Raw genomic sequence first — 26475 nt, 5'->3', positions numbered from 1 at the left:
TGGCCACCAAGGTTGTCACCGGGGCTTCTGAAAATCCACAGCACCCAGGTAATATTCTGATGTCTCGAGAAATATTTATGTTTGGAGTCCGGTGGCGGTGCACCTGGTTGAGCGCACATTCACAATGCGCAAGGACCCGGGTTAGAGGCCCCCAGTCCCCACTGCAGGGAGAAAGCTTTGCCAGTGGTGAAGCAGTGTTGCAGGTGTCTGTTTTACTCCCTATCACTACTTCTCTCTTGATTTCTGGCTGTCTCGATCCAATAATTAAAGATAATAATAAAAAACTTTAGGTCACCATATTGTGCAAACCCCAAACCCCTTCAGGGAAGGAGCCAGAGATCAGCTACAGGTAACGAATGCACTTTGCATAATCTTGAAGTCGGTGGGCTGCCATTCTGAGATACTCCTGCCTTAAGGGGGAGAGAGTTGTGACAAGCAGTGTCTGAAGCAATCACAGGTGAACTAATTGCCTCCTCTCCTGAAGCTGGGGTGAGCCAGCACAGACCTCCCCCTCTGCACAGCTGGAACATCTGGGCACATCAGTAATCCTCAGCTTCTGATGCTGAAAATCCTCTAGGTCTGAGGGAGTACAGCTCAGGGTCAGCAAGGGTCTCCCCTCGGCCTCATTTCAAAGCCAGAAAGCCAGTGGTCCCAGCTTATCAACATGATCCCTCAGTGGGTCAGTTTTTAATCACTCTGAATGGGAAGGCACAAGGCCCTTCTGAAAAAAAAAAAAAAAACCCTCAGATGAGACCAAGTGTATGACATGCACAGGCTCTGATCCAGCGTGTGCTCAGAACACGGCCACCATTCCCAAATCCACACATTTTGTGGTGGGTTTTCCTGCTTCAACGCAGATTGTAAAAGTAATCTAAGTCTGCCTTCCTCCCGTTTGCTAGGACAGATGGAGAGGGGTGGGGTAGCTAGGGAAAAGATACCTACAGACCTGCTTCACCACTTGAGGCTTCTGCCTGCAGGTAGGGACTGCAGGCTTGAAACCAGGTACTTGAGCATGGTAACATGAGCATTCAATTGGGTGTGCCACCACCTGGCCCCAATTAATCCAATGTTTATCCTGTAATTTTTCTCACCCTTGGAAAAAAAGTGTGTTTGTTTTCCCCCTAACACTCTTGATTTTTGCTTCAAACTCAAAAAATCTTGGGAGCTGGCCCAGTAGGTATAGCCTGCTCCAAGTGCAGGGGGCCCTAGGCCTGTCCCCCAGCACCACGAGGGAGCTCACAACTTCCAGGAAATCAGATGAGACTCCAGGACAGCGATACAAGGCTTTGAAAGGAACCCTAAGGCTTGCATGTACCGGTGAAGTCATCTGCTAGACAGACAGGTTTCTGAATTCTCCCAAGGTGTTTTGTCAAGGTGTTCTTCTGGAATCTTTGTCGCAAAGCCCCGCTTCTGAACTCAGTTCTGCACAGCCCAGCCTGGCATGGGGGGCAGGGCACCTTCCTCTCCGTGTTCCACAGGACGCCACTTGTTTCTTATGAATGGTAGCGTCGGGGTGACTTAACCAGAAGGGTGGAGTTTTCACCGGGGCTCAAGGTTCAGATGTGTAGCGCTCTGGCCAATGGTCACGATTGTGTTATGGGCTCGGACGCCTGGGAAGCCAGCCTGTGTGGCAGCATCTAACCGCCTATGGCAAATGCCACAACTGTGGGCCGCGCCTGCCAGAGGACCGGAGACTCAGTGGGCCGTGAACTTGGTGCAGAGACAGGCAGGGAAGGGGGCAGAATAATTATGACCACTGGGGCTGGGGGTAGGAGGGGCAGTGCTGAGCCCTGCTCACAGCCCCGTCACCCCTTCCAGACCCTGTGGTGTGGACTCACGAGGGGGTGGAGTCCTTCCCTGAGGCCACCATGTGTACCAGCAACATAGACGCAGAGACCCCAGTACACAGAAGAGAGGTTTAATCATTTCTCCATCTCATCTCTTAAAGCGCTGAGTGCGGCCACCAGTGCAAGGCAGGGGTGCTGACCGCGGGGTGGGGGGGTCCGGGCATCTCAGAGACTCCCAGTCACTGAGCTTCACACGGACTTTTAAATTTCTGCACCAAGGAAGGTGGGGGTGGGGGGAGACGTGACAGGCCGCCCAAGGGCGACTGCCTTTAAATTAATCTCTGCTGGGGGGGGGGGGAGGAGCGGGGCGCAACACGTGAAAACAGCAAAGCAGGGAAGAGAAACCGTGTCAGGAAGAGAAACCCCTCGGCCTCTCACCCCGGACAGCTTGCCAGCACCGAAGGGTGATGGTGAGTGGACGTTCAAAAGGGGGGAAAAAAAACAAAAAAACTCTCAGGTCTTAAAAACCAAGCACGCAAACTGATGGAGACAAGGCTGGTGTGTGCACCCCACTGCCCGCCCACCTGGAGGCCTTCCTGGAGGCAGTGTCCACCAGAAGAGCCCCACCTGCTTCACCCCCGTGTGTGAGCCGGTGCATGTCCCGCCTCCCCCCCACCCCCCCCCCCCCGCCATGCCCAGCTATAGATGAGTGGGGTGCTGCCTGCCTGGGGGCCAGGCCTGTGTGCTTTTGAGGCTTTGCCTCTGGAATGTTCCGCCCCGGCCTGGGCAGGCGATGGGCGCCGGACACAAGGGCCAAGGGCTCCTTTATTCGTCATGTGCAAACGGTCACTCTCTAAAGCTTTCCAAAGGATGGGTGAGAGGTCGCCCTGTGAGAGGCGAGGGGCAGGGCAGGGGAGAGGCTGGGGCGGGGGGGGGGGGCCGGCGGCTCTAGTCCCTGAGGCGTCCCTTCCAGCCGCCGGGGCGCTCGCTCAGTAGGTGATTGTCCACTCTCTGACAGAGGCGTCGTGGGAGGTGGTGACCAGTGTGTGTGCGTCCAGCCAGGCTAGGCTGCTGACGTGGTGCAGCCGGTGAGCGTCTGTGGGGGGACTCAGAGTTAGTGGGGGGGAGGGGTGCGGGACCAGCTTCCAAGCCTCGAACCCCTCCCTCCAGGGCAGCAGTGGGGATGGAGTGGACAGGGCCGGTCACTAGACAAGGGGTTCCTAAGAAGCCCAAGTCCCTTCCTCCCCCACAGTGGCTCAGAAACCTCTCTCTTGCTCTCTCTCTTAAAATATTTTATTTGAACGAGAGACCAGCATCCAGCTCAGCCCTGCCTGATGGTGGGACTGGAGACTGAACCTGGACCTCGGAGGCTCAGCCAGGAAAGTCTTTTATTTTGAGGTGCGTGTGTGTGGGGAGTGGGGTGGCGGGGGAGATAGGCAGGCAGGCAGACTACAGCCTTACTCAGTTCTGGCTTATGGCAGTGCTGGGGGTTGAACCTGGGACCTCAGAGCCCGAGTCATCAAAGTCCTTTGCAGAACCACGATGCTGTTTCCCCAGCCCTCTCCCTCCCTCTAGTGGCTAGCAAGGCCTTGCAGACATCCTTCCCATCGTGTTTCAATATTGTATTTTTTGGGGTGGGGACAAAGAAAAAAAAAATGAGAGGGAAGAGGGAGATAGGGAGAAGAGGACCCTGAGCAGGGACATGAACCCATGTCCTTGTGCACTGTAACGAGTGCATTCTACCAGGACTCCACTGCCCGGCCCTGATTTTTAAATGATCTATTTGTTTGTTTTGGATAGAGGCAGAGAGAAATTGAAAGGGAAAGGGGGGGGGGGACCTGTAGCCCTACTTTACTTGTGTAGCTTCCCCTCTGCAGCTGGGGACAGGGGACAGGGGACAGGGGAGGGGGGCTTGGTCCCTTGTTTCTATTTCAGCTGAGTGACAAGAGGGGAGGCCAGCTCAGCACCAGAGCTCCCCCTGGTGGTACTGGGAGTCAAACTCATGCCTGGTGCTTGGGAAAGGCACAGGACAGGCCTTAAGGGTCAGCTGGCCCCGGAGAGCTGTGTGTGCAAAGCCACACTCACACACAGAGCCCATGTCTCGAGTCTGTGGCATAAAGCAGGGACAAGGAGGACAGCTACCCCCAGCCCCACCCGTCGAGTGCACACGTCACAGTGCGCAAGGACCTGCTTCAAGCCCCCGGGCCCCACCTGCAGGGGGGAAGCTTCCCGAGGGGTGCAGCAGGGCTGCTCGTTCTCTCCCTCTCCCCTATCATGTAAATAAATAAATAAATAAATAAATAAATAAATAAATTTCTTAAGGGCTGAGGAGACAGAGTACTGGGTCTGCCCAAAGACTCTCCTGCCTGAGGCTCCAAAGACAATGGGAGGGTTCCATCCCTAGCACCATGGCAGCCAGAGCTGACACAAAACCAGAGAAGCCCAGTGCTTTCCCGTGTAAAGTCAACAATCAGCCTGGCGGTGCTCAGAGACATAGAAATCTGAGAATCAGGCCCAGGCAGAGCTCAGCCCGAGACGGCGCAGGTGTGTATGCTGGAGGCCCCGGGCTCAACCCCCAGCGCTGGGCGGTGCTCTGGCTTCTCATAAAAATATAAATAAAGAGAGGATGGGGCCAGGTGCTGGCGCACCTGGTTGAGCGCACGTTACAAAGCGTAAGGGCCCAGGTTAAGCTCCAGGTACCCATCTGCGGGGGGGAGGCTTTGCGAGTGGTGAAGCAGTGCTGCAGGTGTCTCTCGGTCTCTCTCTGCCTAACTTCCCCGTCCCCTCTCAATTTCTAACTGTCTCTGTCCAATAAATAAATAGATAATAAGAAAGTTAAATAAAATAAAAAGAGGTCGCCCTGTGAACAGGCCATGGAGCGGCCCCCCACCGCTCCCCCTCCGGCCGCCTGTGGAGGTCACCTTGGATCTTGACCCTGGTCTCGGGGTCGCTCAGCGTCCAGACGTAGACCATCATGTCCATGCCGCCTGAGGCGAAGTGCTCGTTGTCTGGGGACCAGGCCAGGCAGACGATCTTGGCATGGTGGCCGTAGAACACGTTCTTCTCCTAAGGACGGGGGGACAGGTCGGCATGTGCGGCTGCTGTCTCCTGGCCTGGGTCGCCCTTCAGGTTCCCAGGAGCCCAGGGCAGGCCCCATCTGGGCAGCAGTCATGGCCTCTCCCCCCCTCCACAGCCACCCATGGGTGAGCGGGGACGCCACGGAGGACAGGGAGGGGACGGGGGAGTGGGAGGAGCCGGGAGGCTGGCAGCCTGACCCACACCCCCGGAACGTGAGCTGCCGGTGTGAGCGTGGATACTGCACTCATGCACAGAGATGGCTATGACAAGCTTGGAAAGCACAGGTGAGGTTAGGGGCTGGAGAGTCAGTGTGGGGGGCGAACTTGTAGACACAAGGGGACAGACATGCACAGAAGACAGAAAGGACAGGGGCCAGGACAGACACTGGGGACAGAAGGGATAGGGCCAGGCAGACACAGAGAGACAAGAGCACCAGAGGACAGTCAGACAGACGGGGGGCTAGGGATGGACACACAGGGAGACAGGAGGGATGGGACAGACAGACACAAGGCGATAGACAGGACAGGGCCAGGACAGACAGTGGGGACAAAGGGGCCAGATACTAGACATGGGGGACAGGACAGACACAGACGGGGACACTCACTGCATAGTTGTCGGCCACGCTGAACACCGTGACCACCTTGCTGGCGTCACACACGGCGAGGAAGGCGCCATCGTGGGAGTAGGCCAGGTCGGTCACGGGGCCCTTGGCCTCCAGGACATGGCCCTCGTCCTTCAGCGTGGAGCCCAGGATGGAGTAGAGGTGGACGTTCCCGTCCTGCAGGGGGAGAGGCCCAGGTCACTGTGTGTGCACACGGACTGATGGACGGACAGAGAAGACAGACACCCCCTTCCCTGCCCCTCCCGGCTCCCAGGCATGGCCGGGCTCAGCGGGCAGAACCCCGTGAGGTGGCATTAGAGTGGCCGGGGGAGCAAACGGTTCTGCAGAGACTCTCCTGCCCGAGGCTCCCCGGCCCCACTTGTTTTATTTTACTGAGAGAGATGCAGGGAGAAAGAGACAGACACACCAGGGCCTCAGAGCCTCAGGCAGGAGAGTCCTTTGCCTCACCGCTATGCTGTCTCCCTGGCCTGTACACTTTTTATTTCAAAGCTGCTCGAGGCGGGGAGGGCCGGGGTTTCCGCTGGTGACCGTGTGCGGATGCAGCAAGCATTCCCGCCAGCGTGACCTTATTCTAGAAGGTGCCCACAGGCCAGGCTCTGACACAGCTGCCCCTGCTAGCCCCCAGCCAGCAGGGGCCCCGTGGTCTGGTCCTGTGTCCACCCCCCCATCTCAGCTCCACAGACGGAGTCAGTATTGGGGGCGGGGTCAGGAGCCAGGAGGTGCCACCCAGGCTGGGTCACCTTCTGGCTGTCCTCGCACTTACACCTCAGGACCCCACCCCCCCAGCACCCAGAGGCCCTGGGGCAGAGATAGGGGTTGGGGCGTGGCTTACCGCGCCCCCGACGGCCACCGTGTCCCCTCCTGGGTGTACGGCCACCACCTCAGGCTCGTAGCCAGGGCTGTCGATGCTGAAGCACTTCCTCTGGTCCTTGAGCAGCACGATCTAGGGGACACGCCGGGCAGCTCAGGGTCAGGGCCACTGACACCACGTCCCCAGCCTGGCGGGGGCTGTGTCCTGCCCCTCGGGCTCAGGGGACCGTGGCAGCTCCTGCTCGAAAGCTGCCCTTTGTCACCCTCACGGGCAGCGCCACCTGCAGTGACTTCCACCCCCCGGGGGAGGACACGCTAACTGAAGGAGGCTCTAGGTCAGGAGTGCTTGTCAGCCACGGGACTGTCATCTGACCCCGGAGACAGGAAGGACAGGGGTCAGGACAGACATGGGACAGGAAGGACAACGGGACAGACACAGAGGCCAGGAGGGTCAAGGGGCCAGGACAGACACAGAGGGCAGCCTGTCCTCGTCCCTCCTGTGCTGGGTTCCTCCTTCTGACTTTTACCGCCCAGTGTGGGAGGCAGAAGGGGGTCTGGGGGGGGGGGCAGCCCCACCACCCAGCCAGCACCTTTTCTTTGAGGGGGGAGGGCTCAGGGCAGAGTGGGGACACCCAGCATGGTGGGTCTGGTCCCTGGGGGCCAGCTACACTTTCCCCCATGCCCCTTCCCTGCACCCCAACTCTAACAAGCAGGCTCAGGCCACCCCTGCCTGTGGGGAAAGTCCCTGAACTGTCCTGGCCCAGTGCCTCAGGGGGACAAGGCGTCATTGCCGGGACCTGGAATTCAGAGCTCCCGTGAACAAACCGGCACCGGATGTATCCCCCCGTACCCCAAGTCTATGCCCTGCACTGGCTGGTAGCACCGTGTGCACCCCAGGGCCAAGAGATGGGGCTACTTCCCAATGCATAGGAGAGGATGGGGGGCAGAGAGGACCCCTCCAGGCTCCACAGCTCTCATAAGCTGGCTGGGCCCCACGGTGCAGACCCCGCCCCCACGGGTCAGCTCTCCTGTCGTGATACCCACTGCAGAGTGGACACCGAGCCTGCTCGTGGGAGATTCGGCCGAGGGCCAACCCCTGCCCGTGCCAGGCCGCTGGGTAATTGCTCATGGCGGTGCTGGGCTCCCGTTGGCTGGCTCCCCCTATCTAGAGCAGGAAACTGTTCTCGCTACAGCGGCTGAGCCTGGGGCAAGGGGACCGCTCTGGCACAGTCTGTCACCCCACCCCCACTTGTCCATCTGTCCATGGGGAGCCCAGCTGTGACAGTGAGTGTCTAGGGGGGCTCTGCCCAAAGTGGGTGGGTCAGGCCTGGCTCTGGGCCTTAGGGACCCCAGACGGAGGGTGTGGAGGGGCTCAACTGTCCAGAATAAGAACCCTGGTCTGGGGGTGGGGTGGGAGCAGGAACCCTAAGCCTCCTGCTGGCACAGGCGGGCGGCCTCGGGCAAAGACACGGGCTGGCCCTATGCCCAGCTAAGCTGCCCTGGGCCCCAGGGGAAGCTAAGTCAGGCTGGGGGTCTGCCCAGTCCTCCCTGCTTGCGAGTGGAAACGCAGAGCTGAGAGAGGGCACAGAAACGCCTGAAGTCCCAAGGCCACAGCCTGCAGGGATGGGTGTGTGGGCGGGCGGGGTCTGCAGTGCCAGCCACGGGCTCTGGGAGGCTGATGTTGCAGGAGTGGGTGTCTGGGCTGAGTGGCCAGGAGACGGCTGTTGGGGACCCAAACCCAGCTGTGGCCCTGAGCAGCAGCAGGGAGCTCTGGGTTCTGCCTCCTGTCCAGAGTGGGTGAGGGCTTGGGGACCAACAGCAGTGCCCAGAGGCCCTTGTCTGTTCCCTATCATGCCCCCCCCCCCCCCCCGCCGCCTAGGCTCCTCCGACCCAGGTCCCGCCGTACCTGCCCAATGCACACGACCACCGCGTAGCCTCCTGGGCCCACGGCCACACACTTGGGCTGGACGTCCAGCTTCACAACCCCCTGCCCACTGTCGGAGAGAAGGAGGGAGGCGTCAGGAGCCGGCTCTGTGGACAGCAGGGTCCGGGGCGGGGAGGGGAGGGTGGTTCTTGGGAGCCTGGCTGTCGCCCACTCCCCTGCACTGTCACTGCTCTGTCCCCAGACCCTGGGCTTCCTGGGTGTGGCAGGAGCCTGGCTGTTGCCACCCCAACCCACCCCCAAGGTGATGGCCACCCTGCCAGTGGCTGACAGCCAGGGTATCCCCCCATCTCCACCTCTGGCAAAGGCTCTGGAGGTATACTTTAGAAAAGCCTGCCCAGCAGCACAGTTCCTAACAGCCAAAACCTGGAAGCAACCTAGGCGTCCAACAACAGGTGAGTGGCTGAGGAAGTCGAGGTCTAGACACACAGCTATCAAAAGTGAGGAAGCCACCTTCTTCCCCTGGAGCTTGATCTCACTTCCCCTGTGAAGTGAGGTCAGCTGCGCCAAAAAGTGAGAAAGAGAAGGGTGAATATTACCTCGTACCTCGCTCACGGACAGAAGCTGAGAAGTAAGGACAGAAGGAGAAACAAAGCAGAATGTGGACTGGAGGTGGTGTACTGCACCAAAGTAAAGGACTCGGGCAGGGCAGGGTAGAGTAGGGTAGGGTAGGGTAGGGTAGGGCAGGGCAGGGCAGGGCAGGGCTAGGCAGGGCTGGGCAGGGCAGGGCAGGGCAGGGCAGGGCAGGGCAGGGCAGGGCAGGGCAGGGCAGGGCAGGGCAGGGCAGGGCTAGGCAGGGCAGGGCTAGGCAGGGCTGGGCAGGGCAGGGCTGGGCAGGGCTGGGCAGGGCAGGTCAGATCAGGTCAGGGCAGGTCAGGGCAGGGCTGGGCAGGGCTGGGCTGGGCTGGGCAGGTCAGTGCGGGTCAGGGCAGGGCAGGGCTGGGCAGGTCAGGTCATGTCAGGGCGGGTCAGGGCAGGGCAGGGCAGGGCTGCGCATGGCTAGGCAAGGCAAGAGCAGGGCAGGGCTGGCCAGGGCAGGGCAGGTCAGGTCAGGTCAGGTCAGGTCAGGTCAGGGCAGGGCTGGGCAGGGCAAGGCAGGTCTAGGAAGGGCAAGGCAGGGCAGGGCAGGGCAGAGCAGAGCAGAGCTAGGCAGGGCAGGGCAGGGCAGGGCAGGGGAGGTATGGGCTGGGCTGGGGGGCTTCCATGCCCTGTCTGGTGCACATGGTGGACAAGGAGCTAGTCTGGGGGGAGAGTGTCTACCAGCCATGTCACACAGGTACCTAAAGCTATATTATTATAAACCACTAATCCCCCAATAAAAAAACAATAAAAAAGACAAGTCTGCAGCACGGCAAGCCCACGGCTCAGAGGACAGACTGAGGCTCAGACTCAGCGGGGCTGGACACTGGGGTCCTCCCCAGACCACCTCAGGACCGGCCGTGACAAGGAGGCCCAGGCACAGCAGGCACGTTCACCGCCCATGTGCGTGGGGTGGGGGGCTGCGAGCTGTCCTCCAGGGGCCCAGGAGAGGGTGTCTACACCCCCAGACAGTAGGACGGGAGATATGCGCGCAGAGAAAGGTCCCTGGGCCTGCACAGTGCAGGGGGCCTTCCCCTCCCAGGCCCCACCCTCAGGTGACTGCCAACCTGAACCAGGCTGCACACGGCGGCCCGTGCCCGAGGGTCCTGGCACCCGCCTCTGGGGGTCCCGTAAGCAGGCCCCGTGGCCGGACTTCCTCAGCAGCCCGGCCGTGGCGTGTGCGGGGACCGTCCCGTCTTGGCCGAGGGGGCTGGGGGGGGGAGCAGAGCGCCGCAGGCCGCCCGCCTCACCTGTAGTCACGCAGCCCGAGGCTGGTGTAGCGCACAGTGTCGTCCATGCTGCAGCTCACCAGCTGCCCGGCCTCGTCCACCGTCATCCTCGACACCTGGTTCGTGTGGCCCTTGCCGGCGAAGCTGTCGTTCTCCCCCGTCTCGGAGTCCCAGTAATGTGGGAGGGGTTAAGGAAGAGCCCGGCCTGGGGTCTGGGTGAAGGCCGGGGCTGCGGGACCCCGTGTGGGGGGCAGGCGGCAGGCATCCTGCTGGGGACCATCCAGAGCAGGGCCGGCTGCACTGTGAGGCCGGTCTTGGGGGATGGGGGTCACCGGCCTCCCTGATTATCTGAGAGACGGCCCTGAACAGGCCCCTTCGGGTCTGAGCTGGCTTCCTCCCTGTCCTGTGACCAGAGCCCCCGCCTGAACTTCGCATATGCAAGTCCTGCTGTGCTAGCCCTGAATCCGGCTCCCCTCCCATTTTTTAAAGCAAGGGGACTGGAGGAAAAAATTCTAAGCCCTCCATACCCCTTTTTGCTTGGCAGCCCTGGGCCTCACATTCATGGATTCCCACCCTGGCCCCATTGTCTCTATTTAGAGACAGCCACGGAGCAGCAGACACGAGCATCCCCTGGAGCCCTGGCACCACCGTGTGGTACTAAGGTTTAACGGGAGCTCTCTGCACATGACTCAGGGGCCCTGTTTGCGAAGGCCCACTGGACAAGAAGCCCCACCCCGGCTCCGGGCTCCGCGAGTCTGAGGATATTGATGTGCCCGTCGTGGCTCCCCGAGTAGATGAAGGACCTGCCGTCGTTCCTGTGCACCGTCAGACACTGGATGGACTTGCTGTGGCCCTGCGGGGTGGGGGACACACAGTGGGGAGGGGCTGCTGAAGCGTCTCCTGGTCTCAGAGACCCGCTGGGCCTGCAGCTTCACTAAAGACCATGAGGCCTGCTCACGGCAGGGCCGGCCCCAGGCTGCTCTCTTAGTAGGATCTCTGTGCCCCGGGGCGGCCAGAGGTCTGGGGGGTGGGGGTGAGGGGGTGTGAGCTGACGGCTGGCTGAGTCCGTAGACCGGTAGGGGCCACGGGCTTCATCCGGGAACGCTGGAGGCCCCCGCCCCTCCAGAGTGTAGACTTGTACGAGGTCCGGTCCGAGATTAAACTATTTCTTCTGGCCTCAAGGGAGCGTACCTGCCACAGTGCCACTCAGACAGAACGGTGGTCCCCCGGCTAAGTGCACACAGTATCACGCGCGAGGATCCAGGCTCAAGTCCCCCCCCCCACCTGCAGGGGGAGGGCACTTCACGGGCGGTAAAACAGATCTGCGAGTGTCTATCTTCCTCTTTCCCTCTCTCCCCATCCCTTTCAATTTCCAGCTGTCCTATCAAATGAAAACAAAACAACAAAAAAGCTACCAGAAACAGCAGCAGATCTGCAGAGCCAGCGCTGAGCCTCAGCGGCTGGAGGCAAAAACAAAGCCAACGCCAGACAGGCGCACCTGCAGTCAGGTGTCAGACACCCTAACCTGTTCTCCGATGCTCCCCCACACCCAGAAACGCCTCTTGACCTTTACCTGTGTGCCGTCTAACCACCTGCTGCGTATATTTGACATTTATTCCCTGAAGGTTAAGTTCCTTGAAAAACACTTCCCGCCTTCCTCATCCTGGGGGCCATACATCGCTTTGCCAGGAAACTGTGCTGGAGCTCAGGTCTGGGTCGCACACCTGTCACTGTCCCATGTTGGGATGTCCTGCGAGTCTCTCCAGACCTCTTCATTCACCATCTCAAGTTAACCCCTCTGAGCTCCCAGACTGGATACATCTCAGGGCTCCGGCACTTGACACAGGTCCCGCCACAGAGGGGGACGTGCTGCCCAGCCTCTGCTGTCTGCTCTGGGGGCCCGCTGCCCCTGGGCCCACACACAGCAGAACCCACAGCCTTCTGCTCTCGGGAGTGCCTGGCTCAGCCCCCTCCTCCCGGCTGGCCGCTCTGCCTCTTCCCGCGTCTCCCTGGCCTCCCGCCTCACCTTGATGACCCGCAGGGGCTTGTTAGGGTTGTTCCTGTCCAGGTAGTTGATGTAGCCGGACAGGGAGACGCTGAGGAGGTGGTCCTTCTGCCAGAGGCAGCCCAGCTGCTGGTCTAGGATGGTGGTGCCCATGGGGAATGTGGTGACCACCGAGTTGGCGTTCACGTCCCAGATCTTGGAGGTCTTGTCTCCCGAGGCCGAGAGCAACTGGGTGCTGTCGGGGCTCCAGCTGATCTGTGGGGAGGAGGAGGGGGTGTGGGTCAGAACCCGCATGTGGGGGGTGGGGGGATGCCCAGACTTCCCCCAGCCCATCCACATGGCCCATTCCCCCTGCCCCAGGGGCCTGTCCACCCCCCACCCCCACCACTGAACTCGCTTCCGGGCCGGGACTCCTTCAGGTGCGGTGCTGACACCTGCGGCTACAGGGAAGACCGCGCGAGGCCCCCTCCCCGCTCACCGCGTAGATGCCTCCATCGTGGGCCTTGCTGCCGCCCAGGGCGCACACCTTCTCGCCCGTCTTCCCGTCGTAGATGAAGATCTTTCAAGAGACAGAAACACGCTGTGTCAACGGGACTCTCCCTCTCCCCCGCCCCGCCTCTCTCCCCTTGTGCGTGGCTGACGGAGGAGCCCGCTCTTATTTATAGCACTGCTCAGGCATCCAGGGCTTTGCAGCTGTGAGACTCTGAGAAGAATCTACAAGAAAAGTGCTGATAGACTGGGCTCACAATTCCCTTTAGGGAGGGAGCTGTGTCGGCCGCGCTGGGGGGGAGGGAGGTCTCTGAGCTTCTCTCAGTCGGGAGAGACGGGTTTCACGAGATGTGTGTTCTATTTGTTTCCACTATTAATAGAAAGTGAGCAACTGAGAAGAAGGGGGTCCACTGCTCATGATGCTTCCCCCGAAAGAGATGAGTGGGGGACTGAACCAGGGTCCTGAGCATGGTGACATGTGCATTCAACAGGGTGAGGAGGACGAGCCCAGCACTGCCCAGCTTGGCTCTTGCACAGAGCACCGCTGGGGATTTGAACCTGGCGCCGCTGGGCTTTCAGGCACACTCATGTCTGTTCTGACTGGCAGGAGCCCAGGAGGTGACAGCCCTGCCTGGCTCTCACCTGGCCGTCGGCACTGGCCGTGGCGAATCTGTTCCCGTCCGGAGAGAACCGCACGCAATTGACGAAGCGGCTGTGGTCCTAAGGGGAAGCAGAGGGGTGTGAGGGGGTGTGTGGGGGGAGGCACGGTGGGTTCCCAGCTCCGGGCCCTGCCTTCCGGCTCGCCCAGCCCCATCCCTCCCTGCCAGGCTGCCCTTCCTGGTGGGAACACAGGCTGAGGCTTCTCTCCAGGCCCAGCTCAAGCCTGAGCCCTCAAGCTCCGTGACCCGGGGCCGGTGTGGGCTGGCCCCCTGAACCCCAAGTCCTAAACCCCATCACAGAAGGGTTGGGCCTTGCCAGTGCCAAGCGGGGAGCCTGACCCCTTCCAGCACACCCTCTGATCACCTCCCTGCCTCCCCAGGCCTGTCCCTGCTGCTCTGGGGTCCTGGGGAAGAGGGGGCCTAGGTGCCCCGCAGCCTAGGGCAGCCGGAGACCCCAAAGAGGTAGGGTGACCAAGCAGAGTGTGGTCTCCTGGCTGGGCTGCGGGGACACACTGCCGCAAGGCATCAGCACCCACAGACTGGCCCCCCCAGACTCACTGGCTCAGGACGCCACTGAGGTCGCCGCACAGGGCCACCTCCCTACCCCGCAGTGGCTGAGCGCGGCCTCCTTCCCTGGGCACTGGCCCCGGGCTCCTGGGTCACTGCACCAGCTGTCCGCAGTGTCAGAGGCAGGTCCCCAGGTCCTGAGAGGACACAGGAGGGGCATGGGGACAGGTGTGCCGAGGGACGGCCTGGGTGGTTTTGGAAGGGAGCAAGTGCCTGTCAGCTTTTCCGGGAACTCGAGCCAATGGCCGGGTCTCCCGAAATAGCCCATTGAGAGAACAACTCAGCCGCTCACGGAATGAGGGCTCGGAGTAGCCAGGGTGGGTGGGGACAGGCGGGGGCTCTCATGGCTGCCCGAGCCGGCTGTCGCCCGTGCCCTCAGGTGCCCCTGGGCTGCAGAGTCCTGCTTGCGCCACCTGCCTCACGGGAACACGGGTGGAGGGCCCTCTGTGGGTTCCACCCCAACCCCTCACCTCCCACCAGTCGCTGTCCCCCACTGTCACTCTTGGGGCCCGAGTCCCCGCCAGCCTCCACTGTCCCCTGCACAGATGACCGCTGAGCCTCAGCTGGTCCCCGTCGGGGAGACTCATGTCTCCTCTGGGAAGCCATGTGTGTGCAGGCTGGCCTCCTGAAAATGCAGACACCCTACCTCCAGGTGCCTCCTGACTCCATCAGCCGCCCTCCCTGCAGAGCTGGGGGCACTGCACTCAGACACACCCCCCATCACCACACACACACACAACGGCCCTCAGCTTGGCTGCCCAGCACAAAGGGGTCACCCGGTTCAGATCCACCCCATCACTGCTGCCCTAGGCAGAGAGGACCCCAAGCCTTGTTCCAATCCTCTCTGGGCCATGGCCACATGGGACGCGGCTGGGCCCGGCCCGCAGTGGGGTGGCAGAGGCTGAGTGGACGTCCCCTCCCCACTAAGGCACAGGCAGCAGAAGTGGGGACCCAGGGGCTGGCCACCTGCAGCTGCCCAGAGCCAGGCCGCCAGCCACCCTCCGGGAGGGGCAACAGGAGCCCTTGTACCCAGCACAGTCCCTGTCGTCGCGGAAAACGACACCTCCAAGAATAGCTCGGCGGGGATCTCCTGCTCTGCTCGAGAAGGGAACCCCCACCCCCACGCCGTGCAGAGCGGGCGAGCGAGACTCACACAGGGCGGCGGTGCAGCCCCCCCCCCCCCCCCAGGCCATCATTTCATGATCCCTGAGCCATTCACGGCAGTTGGGATGGAAGCCAGGGGTGGACCCAGTTGTGGGGGGACAGGATTTGGGGGTGTTCCAACTGACACCCTCACGTGACAGTGTGTGTGGGGGGGGTAGAGGGCAGAGAGGAGGCTGGTGGCTCCCTTCCAGAGGCCTGGGCAGCAGCCTGGGGCAGAGGCACGAGTGGACAGAGAGGGCCCCACCCACGGTGTCTGGGAACACCCAGTCAGCCTGCACCTGTCCCTGGAAGGCCAAGGTGGGGACTAGTCCCCCACCTGCCCTCCTGTGCCCTTGAAGTCACCGCTGCGTGCCCCACTGCAGGCAGGCTGGACCCGGAGTAGGTGAAAGAGGTCCCTGCCCTGTGTTCCTGCCAACGAGGGTGGAGCTGGGTGCAGGTCTGGCAGGGGCGGGGGGCGGGGGGCCAAGGCTCAGCCTGAGAGTCAGGCCGACAATTACAAAGCTGCTGGCAGGCCGGGCTGGCAGTGCGGCCTACACACTTGGGCCAGGATGAGGGATGGAAGAATGGTCACTCGTGGCCAGGAGACCCGAGGCTCGGCCTGCCCCCGAGACTCTGCCTTCGCGTGCACTGGGCTTAAGGGGCAGCCAGACTGCACCCACTGAGGATCCAGCGCCCACCTGAACTCAACTGTTCATTCTGGGGCCTTCCATGGGATGCAGAGGGAAGGGGACCAGGAGCTGGAGGATCCTGGGGGTCCTGTGGTGGAGAGTTGGACTAACCTACTATCCTCCCCCCGCCCCCGCCCGCCCCAAGTCCTCCCTCTCGGGCGACAGTAGTCAGCTGTGGACCTGGGCACTCAGTTCACCCCCACAGCCATGCGGGAGTCACCAACACCCCGATTCCAGGGCCATTACCACCCTCCCCCAACTTCTGGTCTCCCTGAGCTCGTTACATGCAACCCAGGGCTCCAGGCTCAACCCATGTCTGCCAGGGGGCATGGGGTGCCCACCCACTGCCCAAATTCAGGGCCAACTACAGCAGTGGGGGGAGGCGGCGGGGGCCTGGGGAGGGGCAGGGCTAGCGCCTGCTACTTCCTTCCTGGGCAGCCCCTGGCTTGGCATGACTCAGCCGACTCCACAGGCGCTGATTTTGAGCCCGTCTCCCCCCACCATCTGGCGGCAGCCCATGGGGCCATCAAGCCAGGCCCTGCTCAGCCCCCTGGGGACCCATCACCCAGGGAGGGGGAGAGCCCTTCCTTCCAAGGCCCAGATCCCACATCTGTCCGGACCAACTGCCCGTGGCGCCCTGCCCCCCAGGTACCCGCGGTCAGCCTCCGCCCTGCCAGTCACTTGTGATGTGAGTCACTGCTCGGTCACTTGGCCACTGCAGAGACAGGAGTCGCCTAGAGCCAAGCCAGGACACTGCCTCCTCCTGTTCTCCCCGCCCGAGCCGGCCCAGCACCCCTAGAGGACACCAGCCGCCAGGGGCAGCAAAGCCCCCACCCTCCTCCTCCATGTCTCCCCTCCAGCAACGTCCACGGCTGGCTTTCTGGACACTCGCCTGCCCCTCCTGGGTGGCCTGGTGCCAATGGCTGCGGGCAAGGCAGCTACAGGCCAGGACACTCCTAGGGGAAGCCCCGCCCTGTATGCGGTCCACCGTGCCCCCTGCCCCCGCTCACTCTCTCCATCCCAGGCACCCCTGGGTGCAGACTCCCCACCCCCACCCCTGCTCAAAGTGCCCGAGGAGACGCCCACTCACGCCGATGGTGAACTTGAACTTGAATGGGGGCCCCTCAAAGAAGGCAGCACAGTTGTCATCGCTGCCTGTGGCCAGCCGGTATGGCCGGCTCTGTCTGATGTCCACGCTGTTGATGACCTTGTTGTGGCCCGTGATCTCGCCCACGGAGGAGCCGCTGTCCCACAGGAAGACGGCCCCGAACCTGGGCAACGAGAGGAGGCAGCGCCAGGGTCAGGGCAGGGAGGGACCCAGGTGTGGGCGTTGTGGGGGGGAGAGGATGGACAGTTGGTAGAGCGCACTTTCCCATGCTCGAGAACCAGGGTTCAGGCCCCCGGACCCCCAGCTGCAGGGGGAAGCTCCATGAGTGGTGGAGCAGGGCAGCAGGTGCCTGTTTCTCTGTCTCCCACTTCCCTCGTGATTTCCTATAAATTACCCAACAAATAAGAATTAATGACGGGGAAGTTGGGGGCTAGTGGGAGGCTCACCTCTGCAGCACACAGTACCCTGCACAGGGCCCCAGGTTCAAGGCCCCGGCCCCCACCTGCAGGGGGGAAGCTTTACGAGCAGTGAAACAGGGTTGCAGGTGTCTGTCTGTCTCTGTCTCTCTCTCTCTCTCTCCCTTCCTCCCTCCAGGGTTATCACTGGGGCTTGGTGCAGCATTACAAATCCGCCGCTCCCAGCAGCCATTTTTCCTTTCTATCTTATTGGATAGGACAGAGAAAAATGGAGAGGACTTGGAAACAAAAGGAGAAATAGAGACACCAGCAGCCCTGCTTTACTGCTCGTGAAGCTTCCCCTGTGCAAGTGGGAACTGGGGACTTGAACCTGGGTCCTTGTGTGTATGATGACGCATGTGCTCAACTGGATGAGCTACCACCCGACCCCCTCAGGAATTAATTTATTTTGCCAGGTGCCTGCACTATGAATCTATCACTCCTGGTAGCCATTTTTCTCTCTCTCTTTGGTGTTCATTTGACAAAAAAAGAGAAATGAGGCGGGGAGAGACACAAAGAGAGCAGGAGACACCTGCAACCCTGCTTGTGAAGCTTTTCCCTGCAGGTGGGAAGTGGGGGCTCGAACCTAGGACCTTGTATACAGCTTTTAACCTGTGCTTAACTGGGACTGCCACCACCGGGCCCCCAGAAAGGAATTCCAAAGACCAGATGGGAGTGGCCTGGCACAGAGGGCGGAAGAGGCGAGAGGGATACAGGTGGCTGTCTGCTCTACTCCAGCGAGGAGGGGAAGGGAGTGAGATCCCAGCCTCGCAGAGGACCACTGGCCCCAGACTGGTGTGGCAGCCTTGGGGGCCAAACCTTAGAGGGACAGACAGAAACTGGGAGGAGAGGGGGAGACAGACACCTGCAGCCCTCCCCTTCAGGTGGGGAGGGGGACGATTCACGAGCAGTGAAGCAGGCTTGCTTGGGGGGTGCAGGTGCGGCAGGAAGGATCCCCAGAGTTCTCAGCCGCACTGCCACCTGAGGACCCGTCCCACGCCTCTCTGCAGGGTGGGGAGGGGGACTCACTTCTCCCGTCCTTCGCCCACCACCGCGATCCTCTTGCTGTCCTCCGTCCACGCGATGTCTTTGATCTTGCCGGCGAAGGGCTGGTACTCGAACTTCAGCAGGTGCTCCTTCTGAGTCGTGTCCCAGATCCGCAGCTTCCCGGTCACATCTGTGGCAGGCAGGAAGGGGGAGGGGTGGCAGAGGGTCACCCCCCAGGCTGACGTCGGGAACCCCACGCCCCCAGAAGCAGCTTCCTTTTTTGTTACTCTGTCCTCTAGCAGGGGGAAGCTCAGTGCCCACTTCCCAACACCACTGGGGGGACCGGTGTTTATGGCCCACCTCTCTGTTCCCTCAACTAAGGAGCCCCCCCACCTACTCAGCCCATGTGCCGGCAGGCAGGGTGAGGGCTGGAATGCCACAGCGGGCGTGGGGTGGATGTGGGGCAGGGGAGGCACGTTAGGGGGGCTGAGCATGCAGGGGGAGGGTCGGCGAGGTCACATGGGGGCCACCACCGACCCAGCCCTGATTCCATCACCCAGTCCTCTGGAGTCCCCACACGCCCTTCTGTGAGAGAACGCTCTTCCCAGGTTAATGGGTAAAACAGCTCCTCACTTGAACAGGAGGGATCAGCCCCTCGGTGGTGGTGGGCACACTGGTGCACGGGGGTATTTTACAGGAACTGACCCCATGAGCCTCCCCCACCGTCTGGAGGTACACACAGTTGGGGGAGGGGTGAAGGCATGGAAGGTGGGCGCCTGACTGGGGGTGGGGGTCCGGGGTGGGACCTTCACTGCCTGTCTTGCTCACTGGCTGCAGAGTGCATCCTGACGCTCCCCCACTGACAGTCATGTCCCTGCTACTCTCCTTGTGTGAGTCGATTCCCTCCTGTGGCATATGAGTTCAGACCCTGCTCCACTGTGTGTATGAATCATTACCCCACTTAGCCTTGTGTATGTGAGTTCTGACTCCCCTCCAAGGTGAGTCATGCCCTACTATGCTTGCGAGTTCTGATCCTGCGTCCTGACCCTCCCCCACTGTGTATGTGAGTCCTGACCTGCCCCTACTACGCATGTGAGTTCTGATCCTCTCCTACAGAGTGTGTATCCTGATCTCCCCCCAGAGTGTATGTGAGTCCTGATCCTCTCCTACTGAGTGTGCGTCCTGATCCCCCCAGTGTATGAGTCCTGATCCTCTCCTACTGAATGTGCGTCCTGATCCCCCCAGTGTATGTGAGTCCTGATCCCCCAGTGTATGTGAGTCCTGATCCCCCAGTGTATGAGTCCTGATCCTCTCCTACTGAGTGTGCGTCCTGATCCCCCCAGTGTATGTGAGTCCTGATCCTCTCCTACAGAATGTGCGTCCTGATCCCCCCCAGAGTGTGCATCCTGATCCCCCCCAGAGTGTATGTGAGTCCTGATCCTCTCCTACTGAGTGTGCGTCCTGATCCCCTCCTCAGAGTGTATGTGAGTCCTGATCCCCCCCAGAGTGTATGTGAGTCCTGACCCTCACCTACCACGTGAGTCCTAAGCTTCCCCCGCAGTCTATGTGAGTCCTGACCCTTCCCTCCTGGCGGGCTGGTCCCCGCAGAGACTCGCTCTGCTTGGGGGAGTCCTCGTGGGATTCTGAGTCAGGGGCCCGCGGGCGTCCGCTGTGAGCAGGGGCCCTCTGCAGATGGAAGCCCTGCCCCACTGACAAGTGCTGAGGCTTGAGGGAGCGTGTGCGGCTGTGAAGCAGACCTTCCTCCAGCCCGCTCCCCGGACCCTCCAGTCTGCTCCCTGGACCCTGGGACTGGGCTAGGAGAGGGTCTGAGGCGAGAGAGAGACAGACAGACACACACACAAGACAGCACGGAGGCAAGCAGGGGCCGTCTCCCCCGACACACCCTCCGGGGCGTCACAGAGCTGCCAGCAAAGGCCTCTGGCCAATCCCAGCACACCGCTGGCCTGAGCTGGCACTAGATCCCTGGGAAGGGGGACTCCGGGGGCTCCCATCCCAAGTCAGTGTCGACTGAAGCACCCACACCCGTCCTGCCCACCATCGTTCACGCACTCTCACCCCCCCCAGACCCAGACACACACACACACACACACACACACACACACACACACACACACACACACACACACGGGGCCAGTACCTCCAGACGCCACGTAGAAGCCGCTGGGTGCGTACTTGGCCACCACCACCTGGTGCGCGTGCTCTGTGTAGATGTCAGCCACCGCCGGGTTCTGTGGGTGGGCGGGTGAGCACAGGGCGGGTTGGGCGATCCCCCACATACACACCCAACTCCTAGGTCCACCTCCCCCTTTTTCACTGCCATCAGAGCTGTCGCTGGGGCTTGGTGCCGGCACTATGAATCCACCACTCCCGACAGCCATTTTTTTTTTTCCTATTTTGTTTCACAGGACAGAAAGAAATTGAGAAGGTAGGAGATAGAAAAGGAGAGAGGGGAGTCGGGCGGTAGCGCAGCGGGTTAAGCGCAGGTGGTGCTAAGCGCAAGGACCGGCATAAGGATCCCGGTTTGAGCCCTGACTCCCCACCTGCAGGGGAGTCGCTTCACAGGCGGTGAAGCAGGTCTGCAGGTGTCTGTCTTTCTCTCCCCGTCTTCCCCTCCTCTCTCCATTTCTCTCTGTCCTATCTAACAACAACGGCAACAATAATAAAACAAGGGCAACAGAAAGGAACAAATAAAATAAAAATAAAATATATTTTTTAAAAAAGGAGACAGAGAGACCCGCTTCACAAATCACAAAGCATCCCCCCAAGCAGGTGGGAGGGGGGCAGGGGGTTCGAACTCAGGCCCTTGTGCATGGTGACGTGTACTCATCTAGCTACGCCACCACCCGCCCCTGCAACCTTTTCTTACTTGCCACCAAGTCCCCACAGGAGGAAGAGAATCGGGAAGGACCGTCCTATCCAGGGCTTAAACTGCCCACAGGGGTCACCTGTCCAAGTTCCCTCCTCACCCCTGCTGGCACTGTCTCAGCCCGTCCCTGGACAGCTCTTCCTCATCTCCGGCACCCTCCAAGGTGCCCTTCCTCCCGGAGCCCTCCCTGCTCCACGTTCTGGTCTCTCTTCTCTGAAAGTGCTTAACCAGGAGCCTTGGGGCACCATTTGCTGGAGTCCTTGGTGTTCCTGCTCCTCGAGCCAGGCAGTTCTCTGCTGGGGGGCCGGCCAGCCCAGGGAGTGTGGGGTGTTTGGCCACTGCCCAGGTCTCGTTCAGCACTGCCCGGGAGGCCAGCGCCAGTGGTTTGAGAAGCACTGATGGGCACGGTGTCGGGAGACCCCGAGTCCCTGAGGAGCCGGCGCTGCTGGTGGGTGGGTGCCAATCTCTACCTGCAGGGTGCTTGTCTGCGAGCTTCATGTCCCCTGGCCTCCAGGGTGGGGGGTCAGAGCTGGCTCACCACACAGCCACCGTCCACCAGTCACTGGCATCCCTCTCCCCAGGCTCCCTGAACCCCTTAATCCCTACACCCCCCCTCCCCCCCCACCGCCCAGCCTTGAGCTCTCTTGCAGAGTCTTGGGCTCAGAGTCAGCTGTGGAATGAACTTTCTCTGTGCGGGGAGGGGGCCGCCTGCTGGGGGCTCCGTGGGCAGCACACAGGGCCTGCCACAGGCAGAGTTACCAAGCAGATGCATGAAAATGCAGGAGGGACCAGGTGGTGGCACACCTGGTTGAGCGCACATGTCACAGTGCTCTAGGAGGGTTTGAGGCCCCGGTCCCCACCTGTAGGGGGAAAGCTTTTTCAAGTGGTAAAGCAGGGCTATAGGTGACTCTCTTTCTCTCTCCCTATCTCCCCTACCCTCTCGATTTCTGGCTGTCTCTATCCAATAAATAAAGATAATAATAATAATAATAATAATAATAATAATAATAAAAACGCAGGAGGGGGTGGGGACGCAGGGACGCCAAACTGGCCGAAGCCCAGCCTGTCGGCAAACAGGGGAGTGGGCAGAGGGACACCAGGTGTAGCACCGGCAGCTGGCCCTGTGCCGAGTCTGCTCGGAGCCTGTCTCCCACTCCTTTAAAGGGCTCCAGTGGGGGTGGGGGTGGGCAGTGGTGCACCCAGTTGAGGGCACACATCACCAGGCACAGGAACCCAGACTCAAGCCCCTGCTCCCCACCCGCAGGGGGGAAGCTTCACGAGTGGTGGAGCAGGGCTGCAGGCCTCTCTCTTTCTCTCTGCCTGTCTTCCCCCCACCTTTCAATTTCCCTGTTCTATTAAATAAAACTGAAAGACCAAAAAAAAAAAAAAAAAAAAGAAAAAATGCTTGCTGTTGTGAATTTGTAGGGCTGGCACCGGGCTCCACGGGTAACCCTAATAACAAAAAAAGGGGGAGCATGAGTGCAGGACCCCTGGTCTGTCCTGCCCCTTGCCCTCTTGGTCAGTGAGCTGCATTTCCACAGGGCAGGTGGTGCTGGGCACACAGCAGGGACTGGCAAGGTCAGTCTCCAGCCACCTGTCTCTCCGCACCTGCCTGCCAGGGAGCCCTTCTGCACACGACGGGCAACAGAGTCCTCCAGGTGACACTCAACATCAGTGCCCCCAGCCTGGCCACACTGGCTTGAGGCCAGGCGGCCATGGTGACCATGACACACACACACACACCCCACTGCCGCATCAAGGCATCCCTCCTGGAAGCCTGTCTCAGATCCAAATGTGATAGTTTCTCCTGGGAACTGGGACGCTCTGGAAGGAGCAGGGGGGACAAGGTTCTGGAGCTGAGTGCCAGGAGGGCTCATGGGGAGGCCCAGGGAGCAAGGCTGGGGGCAGGGCAGGGCAGCTCAGTCTCAGGGACAGAATGGTGGTGTTGGGGGGAGGGGGGCCGGCCAGGAAAGGCCTGGCAGAAGGCAGAGCCGGGCAGATGAGCTGGGGGCTGGTTACTTTTCCAGATGCGGGAGGACAGGGCTGTGGCCTGGGGTGATTTGCACGTCGCCCCAGAGAAGCAGTGAGAATCTACTCTGGCTATAGGAGGCCACCTGCAGAATCATCAGGCTCGGTGAGTTCTGAACCTCCGTGACAGGGCGGATCAATGGCAGTGCAGAAGGGGAAGGGGGACTGAGTCCAAGCCCCCATACAGCTGTAGGCGCAGGGAGGGTGGGGGGGGGGGGCGGTGGCACCCAAAGGTGCTCTGGCCTGACCTCCCTCCCTTGTTCACCTCCATCAGGCTTTAATATTCATGCGTGTCACCATGAGAGCCAGACTCTAACTGGACCCCCTCCCTCTCCTAGTGCCCTGAACCTGCAGGAAGATGCCCGGCTCACTTGGCCCCAGCTGGGCCCCGTCCAGACCACACACCCGGCCCTACCTTTCCTGGGTGCCGGCAGCCCACCCAGCGGACTTGAGGCCGGCAGGCAGGAGGGACCCACTCTGCCGTCTCCCAGGCTGCCTCGGGGGGGGGGGGGGCCCTGAAAAATGGCCTTGGGGGGAGGGGGCAGGCGGTAGCTCACTGCAGTGAGCGCACACCTTACAGTGCTCAAGGACAGGGGTTCAAAGCCCTGGTCACCACCCACAATGGGAGACGCTTCATGAGCTATTCAACAGTGTTGCAAGTATCTTCCCTGGGAGACGCTTCATGAGCTATTCAACAGTGTTGCAAGTATCTTCCCGCTTTCCTCTCTCAATTCCTTTGTCTATATCCAAAACAAACAAGTGAAAACTGTATCTTTTAAGAAATAGCCTCGAGTAGAAGGGGGGCAGGTGGTTGCTCATCTACAGTTGTGCTTTTCTTGCAAAGCGCAAGGACCCAGGGCTGCAGGCATCTCTCTCCATCTGTCTCTATCCGAAATAAGTAAATAAACAAATAGTTTTAATGCCCTCAGAAGGGGTCTCGGGGACAGGGGGTGCCCTGCCCTAGGCTGTGAATAGCTTCAGGTGGAAACAGCTGGCCGTGAACCACCTCCCCCCCACCCCGGGGCGGGACCCAGCACCAGGCAGGCATTTCCCCAGAGGCCTGGCTGTCTCAGCAGGGTCACATTCCAGTTTGCAGCCCGGGGCCCCTCCAGCTTCCTTCTGCTCTGTACACCGGAGAGCACCCCAGAGACTTCGATTCCACAAACTGCTAGACACCCCCGCTCCGTGTCCCCCAACTGCGAGCTTGGTTCTGGGGGCCTCAGGCTCTCTAGGAGCCAGAACCTGTTTCACTTCTCAGGGGTGACAGCCCACTTTCTAGGAACCCAGCAGCTAGCAGCCTCAAACCACTCACACACGCCACCCCCTCACGGGGGCACCCTGCAAGCTGAGCAGGACAGACCAGCCTCCCCCCCCCCCCCAAAAAAAGGGAGCAACAACAGGAACTGGCAGCTGAGCCAGAGGCCCCCCCGCAACACCAGAGAGCCCTGCTTTTACAGGCGAGGAAAAAGGCCCCCCAGACCCCTCCACCCTCAGCTGGCTGTGAGGTCCCTAGAGGCCCAAGAGTTAACCCCAAATCACTGCGAAAGGCCCAGACGTGAAGCCAACATGACTGGGAACATCACCACGCCCAAAATACACCCTGCAAACCTGGGAAAAGGCCTGCCCAGCTGCACCTCCAGAGCCCCCCTGCTGCCCCAGGGCCAGGCAGGGCAGGGTAGGGCAGGGTAGGGCAGGGCAGGGCAGGGCACAGGCCCATGGGCTTCCACTGGGGACCAGGCTTTCCCATCACGTGGCTCCTGCAGAAGGTTCAGGAAGCCTGGGAACAACCCAGGGGGGTTCACACAGCTCCCAGATCCTGTATCCACCCCTCTTGGGGAAGATGGCAGGGGGGCAGGGGGAGGGTCAGGGCCCTGGGTGCTGGGAGCAGCTGGGTGGCCGCGATGGGATATCCACTTGACAGAGCAGGAAAAGGGGCTCCCCACCCCCAGCACCCCGAGGCCAAACAGCTAGCCCTGATGGCCTCCCTCTTAGGGGCCGGGCTAACCCAGAGAGTCTCCCTTGGTCCAGGAAGCAACAAAAAGCCTGCCCACCCCACCCCCCCACTTCCCAAATCCACCCCTGGGGCTGAACTTGAACCTCCCCCCTTTGCTTCCCGGAAGAGGGAGCATGGCGCCAGGCTGCCCCTGGGTGGTCCCGGAGGAGGGCGACCTGCGGGGTGTTGTGGGGGGGTGTCAGTCACTCACATCGATGTTCCTGAGGATGACGCACTTCCCATTGGTGTAGAGGAAGTTGCTGCCCTTGGGGTCCCCGCCCAGGATTTTGGAGACTCCCCTCTCCACCTGGGGGAGGCTGGCGAACACCTTCTCTGCAGGGAGGAGGGGGGGGCACAATGGAGTCGATGGAGTCGCGGGGAAAGCTTCCCCTCTTGCCCGGAGTGTGTGTGTGTGTGGGGGGGAAGGGGGCCGAGGGGGACCCCCGGGCATGGGTGGCACCTGTTGCCGGGCACCCCAAGAGCCAGGCGCGCGCACGGCCCCGGCGCCACTTCCTAGAGCGCGCTCCCGGGGCGGGGGTGGGTGGACGTTAAGGGGGGGGACTTGAGGGACCCTCCCCTCACCCGCAGTGCCGACTTTGGGGCGCCCCCTTCCCCCAGCCGGGGGTCGTCGTGGGGGTGGCGGTGTCCCCAGGGTTCCCGGCCTGCGCCTGTTGAGCTCTCCAGCACCCCAAGGGCTAAGGGACCCCGGGGTGCGGGTGGGGGCACGTTGAGGGTGAAAAGCCCCCCCCCCAGGTAATCGGGGGGAGGGTCCTGCAGGCCGCGGAGCATGCTGCGGGGAGGGGGGGCTCAGCCTCTGCCCCGCACCCACGGCGGTGCCCGAACCCGGAACCCCGGGGGGGGGGGCAGGGGGTCCCCCCCAAAGGCCTCCAGGTAGTTGGAGGAGGGGAGGAGTCTCCCTCCCTCCCCGTCGGGGCTCAACATCACGGGGTGGCGCCCCAGGGTGGGGGGGTGGCAGGCAGGCGGGGTGGGGGTGTCCCCGCCTCTCCCCCCCTTCCTCCCGCACCCACGGCGGTGCCCGAACCCGGAATCCCCGGGGAGGGGGCAGGGGGCCCCCAAGGTCCCCCAAGAAGTTGGGGGTCCTCCTCCGAGTTGGGGGTGGCGCCCCGGAGGTCCCAGTCCGCCCCGCACGCTGAGCTGCTCGCCCAGCCTCCCCAGCCTGCAAACCCGGGAGGGGTGGGTGGTCCGGGGTCCGAGCGCAGTAGGGGCGCCCACCCCGGGGGTCCCCGCGCCCCCAGACTCACTGATCTCGTACGGCATCCTCGCCCACGGGTCAGCGCGCCGCGCTCACCGCGAAGCTGAGCTGGCCGAGCGGCGCCGGGCGTGCCGGGCGCGGAGGGGCGGTCCGAGACCGGGGCTCCCAGGCCGGCTCGCGCCCTGCCCTGCGCGCCGCCGCCGAA

The 26475-nt window shown here is 61.6% G+C and overlaps 1 protein-coding gene across 1 annotated transcript; it reads right to left on the bottom strand.

Annotated features, from left to right (window-relative positions):
• Positions 1–1902: 1902 nt before the first annotated feature.
• Positions 1903–26475, bottom strand: WDR1 (WD repeat domain 1). The gene is made up of 15 exons (XM_060188335.1): positions 26320–26475; positions 25269–25390; positions 20308–20398; positions 18192–18339; positions 16690–16870; positions 13184–13261; positions 12531–12611; positions 12074–12307; positions 10808–10900; positions 10069–10220; positions 8204–8291; positions 6320–6430; positions 5470–5643; positions 4709–4853; positions 1903–2883 (listed from the first exon to the last, which is right to left on the bottom strand). The coding sequence occupies exons 1-15, from the start codon at positions 26333–26335 to the stop codon at positions 2777–2779; spliced, it is 1821 nt and encodes a 606-aa protein (XP_060044318.1). The 5' UTR covers positions 26336–26475; the 3' UTR covers positions 1903–2776.

The sequence above is a fragment of the Erinaceus europaeus genome, chromosome 3, assembly GCF_950295315.1.
Source record: "Erinaceus europaeus chromosome 3, mEriEur2.1, whole genome shotgun sequence".
Taxonomy (NCBI): domain Eukaryota; kingdom Metazoa; phylum Chordata; class Mammalia; order Eulipotyphla; family Erinaceidae; genus Erinaceus; species Erinaceus europaeus.
The sequence above is the reverse complement of the archived record's forward strand: the minus strand, read 5'-3'. Positions and strand labels throughout refer to the sequence as shown.